The sequence below is a fragment of the Pleurodeles waltl genome, chromosome 4_1, assembly GCF_031143425.1.
Source record: "Pleurodeles waltl isolate 20211129_DDA chromosome 4_1, aPleWal1.hap1.20221129, whole genome shotgun sequence".
Taxonomy (NCBI): domain Eukaryota; kingdom Metazoa; phylum Chordata; class Amphibia; order Caudata; family Salamandridae; genus Pleurodeles; species Pleurodeles waltl.
The window spans coordinates 967,522,911-967,544,997 of record NC_090442.1 but is presented as its reverse complement, the minus strand read 5'-3'; the positions used below and the strand labels follow the sequence as shown (position 1 = coordinate 967,544,997).

Genomic DNA, 22,087 nt, shown 5'->3' with positions numbered 1-22,087 from the left:
TGTGCATTCTGAAACAATACTGTATGGGGAACCAGAGTCTGCTGCCACCTGCAGCATAACTCCCCCAAATGATACCCAACACAAGGGTTTGTTTGACGTTTGTCCTGAAATGTTCAAAACCACAGTTTTGTGACCCCTCAGTTTATAATTTACGTCTTCATCACTGTCATCAGAACAGTCTTCCACCACTTCCTTAATGTAGGCCACTTTATTGTTCACTTTCTTCATTTGTTTCTTCTTGCTCACCCTAGCAAAATGGCCTACAATTCCACCTTCCAAACACTTAGCATTTTTAGCTGGACACCCATCAAATTTTGCAGAATGAAAGGAACTCCCGCAACGGAAACACTCATTTCTGGATCGATCAGACATGTTATATTTTTGATTCTTTGCAAAAGTTTGATTTTTCTCTTTTTTAAAGTCATTATCCCGCTTATCCATGGACCATTTGTTGTGCTTGCGATCACTAATTTTGGCAACAACTTCTTCAAAGTTCTTATCCTGTGCCAAAGTGATTTTCGCACATCTTTCGGATAATTCCGCTTTCTTCACTAAAGCAATAATATCCTTTAGACTGGATTCGCCTTCAATCCACAACCTCTCTTGAATAGATTTGTTTTTAGTATACATTACAATCTGGTCCCGTACCAGTTCATCATGTAGACCAGCAAACCTACATGAGCTAGCTAAATGTTTTAAAGCAGAAACGTAGCTCTCTATGTCCTCGTGTTTCTCTTGTTTCCTATGGAAAAATGCGTGACGAGTAACCGCAATGCAAACAGCAGGAGAAAAATTATCATTTAAATCCAAAATAGCACTTTGAAACACGTCTTCATCGCCTCTATCGTGTTTTTGTAGTTGATTGTAAATACGAAGACCTTCAGGGCCTAAACAGTGCATTAAGATCCTTTTTTTTCTTTCAGCAGAGATTAAACCATTGCAATCTTCTAAGTTTGCTATGTAATTCAAAAAATATTCCTTCCACTCCTTCCATTGTACAGCTGGTTCACCAGGAGATGCTAAAAATTCCTTTGGTGTACTCAACTGCAAAGAAAGCGACGTCCCTGTACCAGAAGAATCTCCACTCAAAGACATAGTGTACTAAAAATTATAGCTGTAAAATATAACTCTTTAGCTTACTTCTTCAGCAAGACATGTATCTCTGTTATAATAATTTCTGTTTGTTTTCCTTTGTGCCGGATAAACTTCAGCAATGAAGTTGCTAAAAAGTTAAGAATAGTAAAAATAATACCATGTACTTGGTACTAATTAACATTAAAAGGGCGCTGTTCCTGCTCCTATGTAACTTCCAGCGCAAGAACCAGCACGTTCACAAGACATTGTTATTAAGCATTATGTTGTCCAGGCAACCAGTAACCATGCGGGGGTGCACGCGAGGACCGACGCAATGAAAAATCTAACGTTTGAGCAGTACACACGCGCCTCAAACTAAATAAACAAACGGCAACTGTATTAGAGAAAGAGAAAAATAAAAATAAATAAATAATAATTAAAAAAAACTTCCCTCACTTGCTTAAAATAAGTTGCCTATAACAAAGCAGGTCCGAAAATAGCTGGTCTCCAATCCTCAGTCTGATGTCTGTAGCGTTGCCTTCCAATACAGTTTTCTTAGTCCAATGCTTGCTGCTTTACGATCCCATCCTCGTCGCCATGTGAAGTAAGTACACTGGCTCTTCTTGTTCTTTCCTTACAAGTTTATTTCCAGTTATAATGTACAGACAGAGCTACATGTGCTCGCCATCCCCAAACCGGCACAACTCTAACCTTTCATATGAAAACATTCCAATCCCCAGTCACAGCCTGCCCCAACATTCCACTGCCCCTGATGTCATAGCATTCTTCTTTTACATACAAACCAATACATCACTACACAGCCCTTTCTCTAGTACAAGTGCTAAACGGTAGTGTTAGAAAGTTATCATATGGGCTGCAGAAAGTGTAATTTCACAACTGGCTCCTGCACCCTTGTGTAAGTGCCGTGATCTGGCCACCAAGAGTTGTCTCTTTCTTTGGTTTACTGTGTACATGAAAAGCTTATTTTTTGGTAGCTGAAAGCTTAAGTATTTGAAGAGCATTTGTAAAATTGGTGTATCTGACATAATTGCATTAGTTAATGTGTGTACATTACGAAATTTGTCATGCTTTCGTTCTCTTATATTTTCTCTTTTTTTTCCTCTAGTCTGAGCCTGAGAGTTTTTCCCATTTCCACTTGTACGTGTGCGCAGCTTTTCTTGTTAGTTGGAGAAAAGAGATCTTGGAAGAAAAAGATTTTCAAGTGAGTACAGATGTGATTTCGTTCTCTGCAGAAACTTTGACATACTTTGTAGCAGGGGAGGTATTTATTAAATTTATTTCGACGAGGTTCCTTATGAATGAATTTGTGGCACAGCCATAGCTCGACACTAAATTGACAGTGTCACTCTGTTAGAGAAAGTCATTTTAAAGCTCTAACTGTAAATTGATTTATGGTAGGTAGAAAAATACATGCCGTTTCTGTTCTGCAAAGAAGTTTAATTTAAACTGAGAAATACATAGAGGCCGAAATATGCGAAGTCTGCTGTTTATAGCAAACGTGTGATTTTTCAGTAAAATCCTGCATTTTCAATTGCTTACCTCTCAGTTTAAAAATACATGTATCAAAAACTACATGTACCATTGTTTGGAAACATTGTTGAGTTTATACGTGCTGGATAAAGGATGTGTAACAATATAAAATTATCAGATTACTCCATGTTGTCCTTAATACCATCTTCTATTTCTTGGTTTTCCTTTGACAGCTTAAAACACTTTGGGAGTTGGAGTCTTGGATAATTTCAAGTTAAATTATTAGATTAACACACCTGAAAATGATGACTGGTAAAGTGAAAGTCTGGGACTGAAACAGGCTGTCCCAAAAAGACATATAGGCCCTCATTATACTGTAAGATTGCCGCCTACCACCACGGCGACGGCCACCAACACACCGTCGCCGTGGCTACCGACCGTCCATGGCATTATGACTGTAGCTGGAATTCTGCCAGAAGGCTGGTGGAATTCCGGCTACAGTCATGACGACGATAAGGGCAAAACACCACCTACCGTATCATGTCCCATGGTCCCATGATACGGCCTGGGGGTGTTTTGCTGGCAGACGCAGCAGCAGCAGCGCTGCGTCTCGTCTCCTGCCGGAGGACCCCCTGCAAGCAGGTAAGTTGGGTGTGTGGGAGGGTGTGTGACTGTGTTTGAGTGCGTGCATGCGTGTGTAATGAGTGTGTACATGAGTGGGTGTGTGTGCACGTGCATGTTGTCATGTGATTGTGTGTGTGCCTGGATGTATGTTTGTGAGTGTTGCTGTGAGTGTGTATGAATGTATTCATCCAGGGGTGAATGTTTGTATGCATGTGTGTATGGGTGTGTATATGGGGGGGGCAGAAAGGGTAGGGTGGGGAAGGACTTTGGGGAGGGGGTGGGGGAGATCCCTATCAGTGCCAGGGAAGGAATTCCCTGGCACTGATAGTGCCTACTGCCATGGTTTCCGTGGCGGTACAGAAACCATGGTGGTGGGCGGGGTCAAAATGCCGTGGGCGGCCTAGTGACGGCCGCCGGGCTGTAGTCTCCAGCCCGGCAGTTGTTACCGCCGTGGCGGTCGGTGTGTTGACTTGGCAGTTTGGCTTTGGCCTGTTGGCGGTAATGCCTCCACTATTACAACGACCGCTGGGGTCATAATGACCCCCATAGTCATTTAGCAACATTAAGTTTAAGGCCCTAATTACAAGTTGGGTGGTTAATTCTGTCCCGTGCATCAATCCCTCCTTAGGCACCGGACAGAATTACAAGTTTAGTTCTGTTTAGCACAGCCGATATTAATGAATCCGATAATTATCGAATGCGTTAAATAACCCAACATTTGTTAAATTGCGGCAGGGCAAACAAAAATATATGCACAGTATTTACTGTACTATGTGGATTTTGGTGTGTTGTACACAACAATCTGATCTGCATGTTCTACCCCAGTAACTCATAATACGTGCTATTTATTGCCCCTGATAAATAGGAAACCCCAGGGTATTGTTATTTAGCAGGTGCAATACACAGCACTTTCACTTGTAATCAGACCCTAAAGGCCGAATTGACAACACTCTTCTTTACATATTTCAGTTTAACTTGAGCAATCAAAGCCATCTGCAGTTATCAATGTCATTCTCTTAACCCCTCAGGTGCACAGGATGTAACGGTTACGTCCTCGATTGCACTGCTCGGGTACGTCCTGCTATGGGCCCCCGATGGCCAAGCACCCCCCCACGGGCAGGGATGGAAGGGCAATCGCTTCCCCTTCCACCCCCACCCCACACCCTCCCCCCCCACAGACCCCCTGAGGCATCTGATGACATCGACGTGCGATCGCACAATGACCTCATCAGAATCTGCACCCTCCACCGTTGATTGGAGGAGAAATGCAAAAGCATTTCTCCTCTGATCACGTGGAGGGGCAAGAGAGGCATCAAAGGAAAGGAAAAGCCTTTCCTTTCCTTTGATGTCTCTCTTAGCATTTCTGCTGCCCGATCGCAATGCAATCGGGCAGCAGAAATGCCCATTAGACACCAGGGAGGTTTTTTTGTTGTGACTCATAAGGGGAGCGGCCCCTTGGGCAAGGGCAGCTCCTCAGGGGAGCAAATTATTTAACAGCCATTTCTGCCCCCGGGGGGGCAGAAACCTCTAGGCACCAGGGATCATTTGTTTTTAAATACATTTTGTTTTACACGTGGGGAGCCACCCCTTTGGGAAGGGTCGCTCCCCTGTGTGGGGCAAATTGTTTTGTGGCCATCAGCCTATTTTTATTAGGCCAATCTACCCCCAAGGGGGGCAGAAACCACTCGGCACCAGGGATTTTTTATTATTTTTATTTTTTGCAGATGGGAGTGACCACTTAGGAAAGGGTCGCTCCCCTGAGGGGCAATTTCATGTTAGGACTTTTCTGCCCCCCTTGGGGGCAGATCAGCCTATTTCTGTTAGGCCCATCTGCCCCCGGGGGGGGAGAGAAATCACTTAGGCACCAGGGACTGGTGTGTGTGTATTTTTGTTTGGGGGGCACAAACAAAGATTACGACTTAATGTCGGCCTGGCGGTTCTGGTGGTCCTAATTACGACCTCCATTCTCTGCCAGCGATTTCATGGTGGTAGCACTGCCATCAAAAAGCTGGTGGAGATGGGGTGCAGGGGGCCCCAGGAGAGCCCTAAGTGCAGAGGACCCCCATTTCCAGCCCAATAGCAATGTTCACTGTCTGTTTTGCAGACAGTGAGCATTGCAACGGGGGCTGGTGCACCCTACGCACTACAGAATTGCCGCCAGCTTTATTATGAGCGAGAGACAATATTGTAGGCCTTTCCCGCTGGGCCAGTGGGCGGAAACTCAGTTTACGCTCACTGACCCAGTGGGAAACTCGTAATGGGCCCGGCAAGGAGGCTGTCACACTGGGGATAACCTACCCATTCGAACTTCGGCGAATCGGCTTTTCCGTCCGCCAAAGTCATAATAAGGCCCAGTCTTTCAGATTGAAGTAATTCTTCATCCCTCATAAGAATTTGCCTGACTAGACTGCTCTTTCTGATCTCCAAAGAGATACAATATTCAATTTTGCTAGGTGGAGACCTATTCCTATGAGTGTGCACAATGGCCAGAAACACACATTTTGAATTAAGAGCTACTGGACATCCCACTTCGATGAACAGTGTATGTTGTACATATTACCAATATTTTTAGATTACTGGGAAACCACTTAAGACATGAAAGGAAGTCCCAATAGTCTTGTGGATCGTAGGCAAGTTGGAGAAAGCCTTTTATCCATTTGCTGCAGCCTTTTGGGTGAAGTAGGTTATATGAACATTTTTTAACTGTATGAGACTCAGGTGGGTAGATATTGCCAGCTCTCTGGAAAAGGCCATCTTCGAGCCTTAAATCTCGTTCCCACTCAGAGCAGAGCTCTACAGGGTATCTTAGATATTTAGCACTAAAAAATTATATGTTCAAAATACGCCTTCCTTACCTAGCTGCTTGAAGGTCAACTCGGCCTTTAATCAATTATGCTCTACATGGGTCTAGGACATATCATAACTATAAATATCATTATAGAGTAGTGAAGGGGAAACTTTTTCTTCTGTTCCTCAAAGACTCCCTTCCCATATATCTCCAAGTTGTAAGATTCCTATCAAGTCCCATGCTTAAAGGAGGACACCCACTTCAGGTGAGACATCAAATTAACCTGACATAATGAGGCATCACATGTGAGCCTGCTTTTGCTGCTCATCCATGTAAACCTTTGCCCCAGCAGTCCAGGGCGATTTTAGTAACTGATAGCAGTTTAGAAAGGATTGCAGGACTGCATAAAATCCCAATGAATTAGAGCTTTCAGCTAAGTCAGACCTCTAATCAATGAACAAGGTGGTCTCTGTTCCTGCTTAGTCAGTCATTGGAAGTATATAGTGTAAGAGAGGCCTTTTTTGATTAAAACTTATATTTGTTGTATTGTAGTAATGTCCATGCCTTTTTACTTAGAACTGTCTTTTTGGGTATGTAAACTAGATTGCCAAAGAGTGGTCAGGGTTCCTCACTGCACTGGGTCAATAATAGTTTTTCCTCCAGCTGAGTGTGCTACCAGAGGCTTTCTCACATAGGTTCCAAATTTCCATCAATTTCTGTTGGGTCCTCCTGAGGTGTGGGAAGAATAAAAGCATGTCATCAGCATAGAGCAAAATGTGATTCTCATCATCTCTTCACCAAGCCATCCTTTCTAATCTCACGCTGCCAAACGCCTTTTCAAAGTCGACCAGAATTAAGTCACTGGGGACAAAAAATGAACAGGTGCAAGACACTGTTACGTGCTGTGTTAAGGCATCAAGCCATCTTGACCTTGGTGCGTCTGTGTAGTTATCACTGTATTCAACATTATCTACTTGACTTGGCTAGCACTTTTGCCAGGATGCTGGCCTCAGTGTCAATCTGAGGTGTCAGACAATAGAAGGAGCACCAATTTGGGGGCATTACAGGTTTCAACAGAACTGAAATTGTCATTCCGCAAGTTGCCTGAGAGCAGACCAGCCTACGAGGCACCAAAACAAGTCCAGAATGTTGAAAGCCAGAAGGAAGGTAGATTTTGGCAAGAACTCTAAAGAGAGTCAGTTTGGAGCCTGAAATCTTACCCGACTGCATCTCCATTACAAGTTCTGTGACTTCCTCCAATGTCAAGGCGAGGTCCAGATCCTCACAAACTGACCTTTGAAGGGTTGAAATTGAAATTACTTGGAGCAAGGGATTAGTAGTCTTAACTGCTAATTTCGGATGTACAACTTTCAGCCTCTTCACTGATACTGCTGCCTTCATGAGGCAATCGGTTATCAATCATCTGAGTCATAGACTGTTGGGACATTTCTGGTGGCAATCTTGTGCCTAGCAAGCTGTTTAATCATGTGTCTCCCAATGCGTGGCAAAACTCTTTGCAAGATTGAGGACCCCTGACTTGGATGTAATTTTCAGTTCCCTTTCTCTCTCCCTTTAATGGAGGTAGGGCATGGACATGTCTTGACTCACTGTTATAAACACATCCTCTTTTGTGACTGCTGATAAAATTTAACCTAGGTTGAATTGAAACTAGGCTTCCACTACTTCATGTAAAACGTGAACAGCCACTAGTTGTGCATGGTGTGTAGGTTCTATATGCTGAGGTGACTACTGCTCTACCAGTGAGTGGTTTAATATACCCCAGTACAAAGATGCTTGAACTTATCCCTCCAGATAAATCAACAGCTGGGACAAAGAGGTCATCTTAATGGGAAAATAATGTTAATAGGATGTGTATGTTCTTTCTCCTAATTGCCAGAGCTGACAAGAATCACAGAGTTTGCTAATTTGGAGATCTATCCTATGAATGTGTTGAATGATCTAGTACCTCATTTGCATAGTCTCTTGTCCATGACAGCATTTAAGTCACATTATGAGTGGAGTGTCTCCTTGTAGGTCAGTAAGAATTTGTAGGATGCCAACTGTGAATGTGGATGGGGCTTACCCCTAAAAAAATGCCCATGCTATATCCATATTCGTCCATCTACGAGCAAGCCACTAGTACATAACACCTATGTTTCATCAGTCAGCACCAAGATACTAGGAACAGGACGAACTTGTGCATTAGAACTGCTACACCTGTAGCACCCTTCATGAAATCTGAGCCTTGGGTCTTCCCATATCAAGAAAATAGCAGTTGTTTTTAAGAAGATGATTTTCCTGTAATTGCAATAAATTGGGGATGTGACACTTCACAGACTGTAGGACTGCCCCCTCACATCACATCATTGAAGTTGTTCACATTTCACACATACATGTGTGTGTATATATATATATATATATATATATATGCATGTGTTACTATTTGTAGAGCGTGAACCTAGCACAGTGGCATGGTGCATGTGAAGGTACAAGAGAACTATTTGAAGGAAGTAAAGGGTAGGCTCATGGGCCTGGGGTAGTGTTCCTTCAGGAAATTTGTGTAGGAGAGTCAGTACTCATTTGCTGTCAATGGGGATACTGTTCCAAATCATTGGAACATGAACAAAGAAGAATGGACTTTGTCACCCAGACATTTGTTTGCTTACAAGTGACCCAGGGTAATGTTGCGATCTTTAAAAGTGATGCAGCTTGTATGTAGATGTTTCTGGTTGTAACGCAAGCCACTGTAGGTCTTTTAAGTTAGGGATTGGCATAACTTTCAGGGATACTATGGTGTTATTAGGGAGACTGCTGAACAGGGTGTTTCCTCTGTCCAAATGGTAGATAACTAAGGTTTACATAGTTGTTCTGGCCTAATAGTCCTTTACTGGTGTAGAATAGTATAAGGTGGTCATTAATTGGGCACGCAAAAGTACATTCTGACATATCTTTTCTGTAGAAATAAAACCAAGTATAATACAAACCAAGCAAAGCTCACCCTCTCATTATTATCTCCCCACTTTCTACTTCCACACCATTAGCATCTGTCACCCAATTGGAATTCCATTCCTAGCAAAAGGATAAACAAAACTTACTAACTAACTAATAACCAGACCACTTGCTTAGTGAGGCTCCAGAATGTACTGAATAACAAGATGACTGATTTCCTGCTGTCATCCCGAATCTAAACTAGGAGTGCTTCAACTGCTCCTGACATGGGTTCATGACCTCTTCAGTACTCCTACAATTCAAAGCCTGTTACAACACAATCTGTCCTTGGGATCCTCTTCTGTGTCCAACAAGCTTTTCATGTGTTCCAGGAGCTGTAGAGGATCCCCTTAAGCGTGTGAATCCAATCTTTATCTATCAAGAGTCAACCTAAAACTTCTGTTACCCCGTACACCACATTTCTAAGGTCATACCAAAGAAGAAACATGTCTAGATGTACCTCTCTGATCGTTCCCTCCTTTGATGACTGAGTACCTCGAATTGCTTTATGTTAGTGTGATTTATATAGCATCTGTATCTGCTGCCATTCCTGCATGTTAATATGGCTTTGAAGTCTACTGCCTTTAGCTCATGCTAATCTTGATACACTTGTTGATCTCCTTTTATTGTGGGTTTAATGTCTCTTTTTCTTTGGCTGTGATGTAGTTTTGCAGTTGGTGGCAGTTACCAGTAATATACAAGGATCTGTGCCACTAATCCCACCAGTACAATAAATCTTATGAGGTTCAGTGTGTGACTCTGGGGAAGTACTCATGGTCAGGAATACCCCATGATCAAATGGCACCCTGCCAGCATGCCTATCTAAGGTTTTGGATATTTAAATCACGTGACCCCAACCCCAGAAGAGAGTGGTTCAAGGAAGCACCCACCACTGCTCAAGTACAGCAGGGACAAGACTGTCTACTGTTTTGCTTCTCTCCCCTCAGAATGATTAAATGTGTTCTCATCACTATGATCCTTTATGTGCTCCACAAGTGGATGAAGCAGCTGAAGCACAATTTGGGGGTCCAACAGGGCTATTAGCGTTTTCTCCTGAGGTGGCGAGTCATCACTGATCCTGTAATAGGGCCTCTCCACAGCCCCAGGCAAAGAAAAGTGTGGAAGTGGGAAAGAGGAGAGGAAGCTGGGGGAAGAGAAAAGATCTGGCTTGAGGTTCAAACATCTCACCATTAAAGAGCACTCCCATGTTCTTCTTTTGTGAGTCCAAGCGAATGATGCCTTGCAGGTATCTCCTCCCCCTCTTTGGGCTTCTCATGACAGTACTCCACTGCTCTGTCTTGTGGGGGCCTTGTTCTGAAAAAGAAGAATGACAAATTATAGCTTGTAAACATGGGCTTTAATAATCTTCCTAAAATAGACCCTGGGGCTGTCTTGAAGTAGAAATATATGAACAATATACTATTGTGCCCACCTGCTGGTAGGGAGCTCAATTTGCTGCTCGTAAAGCATCTCAGTGACACAAACACCATACTTTTGGCAGCCCAATACCTTAATGAAATGCACCATGTATTTGTAAAAGTGTAAGGGCCTGACCTAATGGAATTTTTTATTTCCAAACCTTTTGAGAACATGATTTATCTTATGTGTGATCCTTTCAACATTAGTATGTATCTTTTTTATTGTGTATATAATCTTGCCATATGCAGGATTGACAGGATTTATTTTTATATTCAGATATATTCATATTGAAACTTCAGTTTGAAAACCAATTGGACTGCATATGAGAATTATTCCTACCTATTATAAACGGAGGTACCTTACATCCTATTTTCAGTAACTAAAACTCAGCATCTTCTGTTGCTGTGCATGTGGTTAATGGCCTATACTCTGTAGCTCCTCTGATCACGTTACCTCAGAACAAGCCTGACAAAATAAATCTCTCCTTGGGCCCTTCCCTTGGACTATCTTTCAACATGCCAACGCTGGTAAATGTTTACCCTCTTATCCTGTAAATCTTTCTCCCTCTTACCCTTTATTCAACATTTTATACTATATTATATTTCTCCTTTTCCTGTAAGCATTCTCAAAACAGGAGAGAATCTATTCTTAACATTATCTTTTTTCCTTCTCGCACTAAAATTGGAACAGAACCCTTTACTATTGGCCATCTCTGGATAATATACTGTTCTTCTTCACTATTTGAAGCATCACTGGGTGTTCATTCCCTCACTTTTTCATTCCTCATCTTGTCGCATTGGGTGACGGTCATACTTTTCCAAAGGTTCTAAGGACTCATTAGTGATCTTTGCAGTATTGAGAAAGCCCCAGGCTGTCAGCCGTGTAAGGGGTGGAACACATGTCGGCTGTTTTCTTAAATCTTCTTATTACAGAACCTGGATAAATTGAGCTAAAACAACCTTAACTGTTGAAAAAGCATTTGGAGAAGTCACTCTGAATTAAAAATCACCTTTCACGAACCAATATGCTTCTTCTTAAAATTTAATTCTGGGTGTATTCACTTGCTTTTCTCCCATAAAACTATTGATTTTGATGAACAGCTGGTCCAAACCTCAACTGGTTACCCACCCTAAACAACAAATGGGAGAATTATGTGACAGAAGGGATGTGTTGGACCTTAAAGCATACCATTTAGCTTGTTCACTTACTATGCCTGGATTTGACTGCCTCCTGTCAGCTCACCAATGGGTCAGACCATCAGCTTAATTTACTTTTGTGGTGGTCATCTTAGGAGCTCCTTATTATGTCCTCACGCGCCCTTCCGTGCCTTCCAAAACATAGCCTGGACTATGTAATGGCCTAATAGTACAACTCCATCAGACTCCCTCATGCTGAGGCTTGTCTCTACGATATGCTGGTCCACCCAATCTGTGAGACTGCAGAAAAAATGCAGGACTTCCCTGGAGGGCACAAGAAGCTGGAATATCTATGATAGAGCCCTCCTGTAGCCAGAATCAAGGGAGACTGCAGGCTTCCAAAAGTGCAGCTGATGGGTCCAGTTCTATCTATGAGGTGCTGGCCTGAAGCTCTACTGAAATGCAGGCCCCACCTTCGGTGGTCGGGCACTAACTCCAGTAACACAAGAGTTTATGGCCAGTGTCAAGAGTAATTATATTGTATTAACTGTATTGGAAACATTGCACAGAGAAAAATAGCATATTGCTGCGCACATCCTAGTTAAATTCATCACAACACTAAGGGCCTTATTATTAGTCTGGCGGTCCATGGACTGCCACAGTCGCTAAGGCACTCACCACATCACCGACAGAGGCAGTCCGACCGCCACATTATGACCGTGGCGGAGCCGCTACAGTCTGACCACTGGCACCGCCAGGTTGCCGCCAGCCAACGACATGGTGGTGCCGGTGTTCTCAATCTGGCAGGACAGCGCTGCAAGCAGCGCTGCCCTCCAGATTATGACCTGTGTTTCCACTAGCCTTTGCATGGCGGTCCCACTGCCATGTAAAGGCTTGCGGAAAGGGGTTGCCAGGGGCCCGATGGGGCGGTCACTGCACTAGCCATGCACTTGGCATGGGCAGTGCAGGAGCCCCCCATGGACAGCCCTGTTGTGCTTTTTCACTGCCCAAATTACAGGCAGTGAAAAGCACGATGGGTGCTGTTGAACCAACGCACCCCAACATTGCCACCGGCTCCATTAGGAGCCGGCGTCAATGTTGTAATGTGTTTCCCGCTGGGCCGGCGGGTGGAAACACTGTTTCTGCTCACTGGCCCAGCAGGAAATTCGTAGTACGCATATGCGTTCATCCTGATGCGGGACTTTGGCGGGCGGCGGAAGTCATAATGAGGGCCCAAGTGTGCTTTTCTCTAAAATCATCCAATAATATGAGGAGTTTTCATACAGAGTCAATGAGGAATCATCAACAGATGCTTTGTGTGTTTTCCTCTGTTGTTTTTTTCAGATTTAGTTTTCAGTTTTATTTAGTGTATGGATGGTACACCTGTATTTTTTCAAATCATTTTGCAGCCAATGAGCTGTATTTATAGATTTAACATGTGCCATGTGTCACACTTGTTATTAAGTGTAAATATATTTAATTGTTCTATCAGAATATGACTTCTAGCCTATTTCCTAGGAAGTTCAAATTCCTACTGCTATACGCTTCCTACTAAGATAATAGGACTGCTTATTTTGGACAACAGAACCTCAACATCTGGGAGACTACACAATCAGAAACTGTTGGCCCAATTGCTGGCTAGTTCACAGTGACGCCCCTAAACCCCCAAACCTACCGGGGTGCAAGGCGAGTACACCAACCTAAACATGACACTCCGACCCCCTGGAAAGTTGTGGAAACAGATTTCACTCTTCACTCTTTTGTTGTATTACGCATGCATGCTCAGGTAAAGACACAAAAGATATACAAAGTGAGTTTTCAAAATATTTATTGAAAAAAATGTATTCTTGCATAAAACAAACAAGCTGCAATATTTAGCCAAATGTAACAAAACAAATTAGCCAGTATAATGAACATTGCAAAGACAATTAATAATCCAACCATGGTAAATGTGTTGTGGAAGTTCGAGAGGTTCCTACCTAACCCTAAGACTACACTGAGAGCATAGCGAGTGTACCCTTTTGCCTGGCCTGATCTAAGGATTAATCTCAGCACCATACCTGAATGCAGTGTCAGGAGTTGGTTTGCGGTATAGATGTCAATCCTCTCAGGAGGTGGCAGTTTAGTGCCAGCAGGGCTGCATGTTGAACACATCATTCAACATGCAGCCCTTGAGTGCCCTCTGCCACTCCTGTGTGAATGCACTATTCATATAATAAAGCCATACTGTAGTGGAAGTATAGCTCTGATGCAACACTGTGTCTAGTTGTTAGAAGCTGTCTCCTGATTAGGCAACAGAACAACTAGGATATTGTGTACAGTATGTATAGCCATTAACAGAAAGTACTGATTACATGTAGTGCAGAGGCTAACTAGATATGCAACTCGTACTGCATATACTTGAAGAATATCATGCAAGAAATGCATGTAAAATATCAATGCTAAATGGAGCGCAGGTAAAATATGAAACATAAAATGAAGCTAAAAACAGGGGCAACCAACTCGGGTCTAAATGGTACTCACAATACTATGTTGCCTTTTGAAGGATGTCAACTCATATTCATTCCATCAAATGGCTGAAAGGCAGAAATTGAGAAAGTAGCTACAATCATTTTTTCTGGAAAAATTTTGACAACTGTAAATAAAGGGCAACTGAGTTTGTCAGTACATGGGAAACCACTCCTTTAGTTGTTGAATATAAGGATGGCTAGCGCAATGGAAAGAGATATAATATATTCTGGAATGTTAAAGATGCTAATGTGTTCCAGGTGAAAACACATCTGAATTCCTTTTTAACAACCCTTGGTGGAAAAAAGCTTTTGTTCTTGTGAGTTTTCAAGGTTCTTGGCAGCGTGAAAATATTCTGTATCCATGAGGGCGCCCACTTAAACTGCCATTCAGTGAAATGCCTGACTTAAATGGAAACATTCTAATTCAGCATTTTCCCATAATTCCAAACATCCCCCCATAAACATCACACATTTAAAAGTAAACTATAGCTACACTAGTGGATTACAAACAAACAAAATGTCTGTGTAACATATCATTAAGATCACACCAGATACATTTTGCAAGTATCAGTAACAATCACGTTTAGTAGAAAGTCTAAAATTTAAATTAAACATTTAACATGTGAAACACACCAAAAAAGAAATTACTAATCTAGCTAATTGGTGTGAGAAAGTGGTTTATTACTTGAGATCAATTAGTGTCCAGTACAAGTAATAAAGTCACTGTCTTGTTAGGTTTAGTCAAAAGTTTCGGTAATGTAAACCTGAGATGAACCCATGACAGCTATTGCACATGGCAGACAGGCTTATCGTAAGAAATTTTGTAAAGCATTTAGGAGTAACAAAACAGCTAAAAGCCAAAAACACAACACAATAAAACTTCAAATTTAGCACAATAGTGAAAGATTTAATGAGCAAAATGACAACAATCCAAGAATGGGAACCAGAGATGTCAACGTTTAAATATTTAAGTGAAAATAGAGCCACAAAGCACCAAGGTAATCAATGTTTGCAGTAGGCCAGGATCTAGGCACACTGTAAGAGTGACCACGATGTAGCTTAGGTCAGATACACGAAGCTGTGGCTTGGAAGTAGAAAGGTCCAACATTTTTTGTAAATCCCAGTCCGAAAGGGGACAAATGTTCTCCATGTGACACAATCCTAAAATTAATAGTCAGTCCACTTGAAGCACTAGAGTAAACGTTTTTTAAAAGTTCACAAAACATTTTTGTTGCCACGCAAACACAAGATGTACAGTTCCACAGCCACCAGGAACTCTGGGGCAGCCTTTAGAGACTCATAGGATGTCGGGCTGAAGCAACAACAAAGTCCAGTCCAGGTCCAGTTCACTATTAATCTGATATTCTTCACAAGAATGTTTTCTTCCACTTTTTTATGGTCATAGAGCCACCAAGGAAATGATCTTTATGTCCTTTGATTTCAAGTGGAAAGGTAGCCAACTTCCTCAGGCCCTTCTCTCATGTCACAAATGGCAAGTGCAGCAGGTTCAGTCTACCTGGTATTCTTATGCAAGTCCAGTAGTGTTCTGATGAAGGTGCATTGTGGTGCCACTCTGGCTGTGGGTGACTCTTGGACACCAACTACTGGCTGTGAGTGACTCCTGGACACTCCGTAGCACATAGGGTAAAGGTTCCCAGGATCAACCCTACCCTCATTTTAAGTAGGTCCTGTTTGTCGTGCTGCAAACAGACCCAGAATGCCTTGTGCCAGGGCATTTCCAAGATGGCTAAAGATTTCAGCCACACAAAACTAGGGTGCTGGGGATGTATGGAAAAATCACCAGTGGCCTCCCATGCCTAAGACTAAAATCCAGTTTGAAACACTCACTGTACTCACAACAAATCAAGAGACAGAAATCTGAAAGGACAAAAGCATGGTCATTCACCAACCAGAGAGGGGATAGAAAAGAATTGTCTTGCCATGTAGTTCTCTCGCTTGCAAGTTTGCCCCAAGTGATACATGTGACTCACCAGACCTGTCATGAAGGGTTTGACAGTGTGGTGTCAACAGGATGCCTACATTCTGTGGAATTCGGAGGGGCCATCTCTGCCCAATCAGATCTGCCTAATGTTAGCTCCTAGAAGGACTTTCACACCACCTTCTGGGCTTCAGCATAGGTTGGTGCCCTGGCAGAAGCTTGTGTTAATTAGCATTCTGTTAGTTCAGGCAAGTAAATGTTTACTTTCTGAAAGTTACATCTCCATATTATTAATTAAAAACCTGACTTCACCATTGAATTGGATTTAAAAAAATAGTAGTTTAATTTTTTTTTTTAGCTTGTCCCATTCCTGAGATAGCAGTATTAGTATTCTAATATGTACTATAATTTTCTACCTTCGCACAGCCAGGCCTGCCACAGTGAAAATAACATTTAGGGCCTTGTCACTGTAGGAACATTATATCATTATTTTTCTACTTGAATGAATTAAAGTGATTTATAAATGATTTATTAACATGTGGCTGCTCCGAGGAGTGTCTCTGCACTAGAGGAATGAGCCCATGGGATGCACCCAAAAAACAAGATCTTACTGCTCACAGAGAAGAGCCATGTTTTGAGTTTTCTGCGGAATGTGGTCTCAATGGAGATCTGATGCAATTAAATTAGAATCTCATTCCACGATTTGGCAGCATGAAAAGAGAAGGTTTTACTGCCCCTTTGTGCATGCTTAAATTGAGGGATCGACAGAAGTGAAGCAGAGGCAGAAAGAAGTGCTCTGAATGGGAGGTAACAGGTAAATCTCTTTGCCAGATAGAGAGGGCTGGACAGATACTGTCTTGTGAATCAGAAGCAGGCCTTTAAATAGGATCTGTTTCCTGACAGGCAGCCTGAAGCCATGTTTTCCTTCGTCACCCTAGTGATGGCACAATGAATGCTGCATTCCACAGTTGATATTTAACATTATATGTCATGGTTATACTTCCGCACTGTTACACTGGCCTTATAGAACAATTAAAGAGGCTAATTGGAGATTAACCAATTTCTACATTTTTAGGGGTCAGAACACATACACTTGGCACTGGACAGAGACAAAAAGCAGCAATACAATTCACAACCAAATGTGAGTGTCCACTCAAAAAGGTGCACGATTCCACCATTCCAGTTACTAGCATTATACATACCCTTCAGCACAACTATTTGAGATCACACAAACTATACAATGCATTGGGTTGCAGTTGATAGTCTTGCTACCATACTGGGCTTTTGCCAAATTGAGAGTTTTCATTGATAACTTCCAATTCAGCATTTCTTTGGGCAACACCTATTTCCTCACAACCCCCTCTCTAATGAATGCACGCAGACAGCTTTACAACGTTTCCGACATTCTACAAATTACCAGCCGATAGATCCACCACATTACTTCTCTCTCCAGTTACTGTTATTGACTTGGAAAGCTTGCAGACTACTGCCTTCTGGCTTTTCTCTTTAGTGATTCTCATTAAATCCCTAACCTGGAAATGCACTGGGTTATTATTCTTGCCACCCCTTGACAGACCCTTACCAGTAATAAACCACCTATCCTCTGTACCCTGCCTAATTCAACTCTTACCCTTACATCTTCAAACAGGTCCACCATGGATGTTTAAGATTGTATATTGTAACTCTTACCCTCATGTTCTCAAAAGGAGACTTAGCTCCAACATTCCTGGAAGTGGTGCCAAACCCCCAAAGCAATCTCTGACTATTTCACCACAACTCCTCTTGATAATGGCAAACTAAATTCCCTCTTTCAGCACCCTTATCAGCTTTTTCATAATGTCAATGTTTTGGGGATAATGGAAGTATGTATGTGGAAGTAAACCCATGACACAATCAAAATGTTTTAATTTCATAAGACGTTAACTTTACACTGTCACAAAAGATTTACCAAAACCTTCACTTTCTAACATTTTCAAAAGGTAATTAAATACCACTTTAGACGTTACATGATCCATTACTTTCGCCTCTAGCTACTTTAAAAAATGATTAATCAGCACAAGAAATAATGTAGGTCTTCCCATCAAGCACATTGGGCCAGCAGTGTGTAATGTAATTCTCTTCCATACCTTATTTCACATGGAGATATTTCTTCTTGGCTGCTGTACTATCCTTTGAGACTCGTCATAGATGGTACATTCACTACAAGTTCTCACTTTATTCTCCACATTTCTGTCACCATTCCGCCATTAAAAATCACATCTAACCCTTCTCTTCGTACTGCCTGTGTTTGGATGACAATGACCCTTATAGGTCTTTTCCAGGGCCATTTCTTAAGCGTTTGGGTACTACTAACTGTTCAGCTTTTAAACAGTGCCATCTAATGTAGGCATCTATGGCTTTACATTAGAAAAGACAACACATCTTCATCCTTCTTTATCTTGGAGGGTCAACCTGGTCTGATTAACGCCTTGATCTTTTGTAAAAAAGGAGTGCTTACCACTCCTCTTTTGAAATAAAACATCTTGAGACCTCACAAATAAAACTGCTTTCTTCTCTTCTAGATCATCACCCTGAAAACATTCTGATTCAGCCACGTGTAATCTTGATTAGCCACCTGCAAAAATGTTTCTACCTCCTGGAATGTATTCCTCATGGGTATAAAACTCTGGCTAGCCTAGTGGTTGCTCTTCTGCATCTAAGAAATACCTCTGCCACAGCGATGATCTGCCTTCAGTATGAATTCTGATCTGTGTACAAACTTCAAGAAGTAGTGTACACTCCACCAACAAGCCAGTGTCTCTTTTTCTTAAGTAGAAGAGTTTTAGCTTCCTTTAATGGTCAGGAAATGGATGTTATAGTTGCTACTCAACTGTCATGCTCCTGCATCAACATTGTTCCAGTACCTACATAGATGGCACCTATTAAAATAATCTATTTAAGCTGGGTGTTAAGCGGGCTCAATGCATGCACAGAGGAAATGGTTTATTTAATGGTATAAAATTCTCTACTCCAGACGCATGTTTAGTATAGGAGCATATTTACAGGAGTATATTTAGTGTGATACTCCACAAGAATGACCTAAGCTGGTCCTTATCCTTAGCTTCGGGAGTCTCCTCTATTGTCTTCACTGGATTCGTATTAACGCAAACACCATCTTTGCTTATGCAGTGTCCTAAATGATCTAATGATTCCACTTCATATTTACACTTTTCTTTAGTGCTGGTCCCACCAAAACTAGTATGAATGTTGCTTGCCACATTATCGTGCTCTTTCTTATTTTTTGCCAAAGATTAAAATATCATCTTGAAAATGCAACACATTTAGCAAATCCTTATAAAGCTTGTCTCACTCTTTGAAATACATCAAGGGCACATATTAATCCAAACAACGTTTATTTTCATAATTAAAGGCTTCTGTAATTGGCCTTGAGTCCTCATGATGCTACACCTGGAGATAAGCTTATGTGAGATGCAGTTAAAATCACAGCCCCATTAAACAGAGGCACCACCTCACCAATGTTTGGTAGTGCTTGGCATTCTAACCACAAACACCCATAAACATCTCTCAGATCAATTCAAAGTGTAATGTTTCGGTTGGGTGTGTGCACCACTTCCACTGTGGAAAACCATTCACATGATTGTGTCTCTTCAATTGTGTTATCTTTTCACAACCTCCCTAAATTGGAATGCCATCCTCTGTTAAACTGAACCATTGCATACATTGTGCCCTTTGGTGTCACAGCATCTTTTAGTATTATTTTATGTGTGAAACCCTTTAGTGACCCTACAGTTGTTGAAAATACTTACGGAAAAGTTAACCCCTCTATGTACTTCTGATACCAAAATGCTATATCCTACTACCTGATTCAGATGATTTGAATTCAATGGCATCATAAGTTCCCTTTGTTGTTCTCAACCCTCTAAGAAGGCTACACATTAGAATCAATTGCTTTTCCTTTGAACCGCCTTGTGCCTACAACACAAATATGCTTGTTGCCATAAACTAGCAAATGTTTTCCTCCTGATGGAATTTCAACCCCAATATCTGCCTCACCTCAACACAGTGCTACACCCAGCAGGACCAAATATCAAATGACAAATGTGACACAAAGGGCCCACATGCGGCCATGCTAGTGCACTTTGGACCACTGCCCTGCTGCAATTACGCAGCTATTTCCGGTTTCAGTTGCAAGCACGTCAAAGCTGTGAAGATGGCGTGTGGATGGTGGATTATTGTGCCTAGACTGACTCCCTGCGGGCTGATGACTAAAGGTGTAGGGAGTTGATCTGCACAATGCAGCTGGAGGCCAGGCGACACAGAGCGCAGCAGCACGCGCTGTGGCTACCACATGGCTAGAAGAAATGCCAACTGAGACAGGAGAGATATTGCAATCCAGATGCCTCCCGGGGGGGGAGTAAGGTACCATGCTTGGAGGAGTTGTGGTAGGAGAGTCAGGCTTCCCCTGGGTGGATGCCCCTGAGCAGTTCCCTCTTCCTTCCACTTGCTCCCTCTGGCTCCTACAGAAGCATCCTCATCAAAGGTGTGGTGGCACAGGCTGTTTCCTCTCTGGCTTTGCTACTTGCCTTTTTGGCAGTGGATGACCCCTGCCTCAAGAACACTCTAGTACAGGGGATGCGAGCAACAAGAGGCAGCGACATTTAAGAGGTTTATCATCGACACCCACTCACAAAAGGTAAAGCAACGAGTAGCATAGGCTGTTCTCAGAGAAAAGGGAGCAGCGCATAGAGAGAGTTTCCTGGGAGTCAAAGCCGAGAGAGACATATTAATGGAGAATCATGAGTTCGAGGTCCATTCCGGCCCCAGCGATAATACCTCTTGAAGGACAGTGGTATTACCGACCATTGATTATCAGTAGGAATCGATACAGATTCAGCAGCAGACTCAGCCGGCTTCTCTAAGCTCTGGGTGTAACAGACCATGGTGAAGGCATGGCAACGAGGAGGGCGGGGGAGACGGCACAGGAAGATGCCATGCCATTAATCCATCACCTCAGCTGAACTCAGGGTCGGATAAGGGGCTAAGAAACTACCACTTATTTTCCAAATATTAAAAGACTGGGGCAGAAGTGGCAGGTACCCCTGTACAATAAAGGCTTGTTTTAGGGCCCTCAGGGTTGACAGGTGAGTTGTTACATGAATCTGGGAATACGTCTGACAAGATTAAGCCACAGACTGGACAGAATCAATCTTGTATGGTGGGAGGTTCAGTTTTGACATCAGCTAGCCCTGGTCTGCCTCTGCGAGATGTCTAACACTTAGATCAGGTGCACTCATTAACAGGGGCGAAGGTCACTTGTTTGACATGGGCACTGTTTGTATTACTACCCTGATTAATCAGCCAAGTTCTACATCCACCTAGGCTTGCCCCAACCTCTGTTCGAAACATTTCTAGCCGAGATTCGGGCGTTCAGTTCATCACAGGATGCAGAGATTACGACACTCCACCGGAGAGTGAGTACAATTGAGTAGATGCTTTCATAGATCCCTGAGCAGCTGCATGGAGTTGAGCAAAGGGTGTCTAATCTGGAGGATCGCTTGCTCCTTTGGGATAAAGATTTAGATAGTTTATATAAAAGAAGCTGATGATTTCTCAGGGAAAAGTAGATAAATTAGAGAATAATGTACAGAGATCCAATTTGCATTTTGTGCGGTTCTCCGAAGGTAGAGAAGTCTCTGGGAAGCATGAGCGCACTTACCACTTTGTGGATTAGATTAGATTACACATTTTCAATTATGCCCCCCAGACCTTACTATTATGCAAGCACATAAGGTTCCAGCCCAAAGTTTGCCTAATTCAAGGTGTCTTAGTGACATTATTATGAACTTTGCTGACTACTGCATCAAGTAACACATTCTTACAAAAGTAATTAAGAAGTGCAATTTGGCTATGCCTGATGGGGGTCAGTTCTGAGTATTCTCTGACTTCTTAGCTGTAGGAGCTTGCCGGAGAAGAGTCTTTCTTTGGTTAATTGGTCAATTTGGAGCTGCTGGTGCTCAGGCCTCCTTCATTCAGCAATCAAAGCTCAACATTTTGTTCAAGGGCCACTTCCATTTATGCACCACTTTAGAAAAGGCACAATCCTTATTGCAAAAAGTGT

The 22,087-nt window shown here is 42.5% G+C and overlaps 1 protein-coding gene across 5 annotated transcripts in view; it reads left to right on the top strand.

Moving 5' to 3' along the window:
• The window catches only part of TBC1D22A (TBC1 domain family member 22A), a 1,763,002-nt gene that overhangs the window by 1,305,367 nt on the left and 435,548 nt on the right, over positions 1 to 22,087 (top strand). For all 5 annotated transcript variants that reach the window (XM_069229720.1, XM_069229719.1, XM_069229718.1 and 2 more), the window contains exon 12: positions 2,201 to 2,296. In XM_069229720.1, the coding sequence (XP_069085821.1) occupies positions 2,201 to 2,296 (96 nt within the window). The remainder of the gene's footprint in view (positions 1 to 2,200; positions 2,297 to 22,087) is intronic.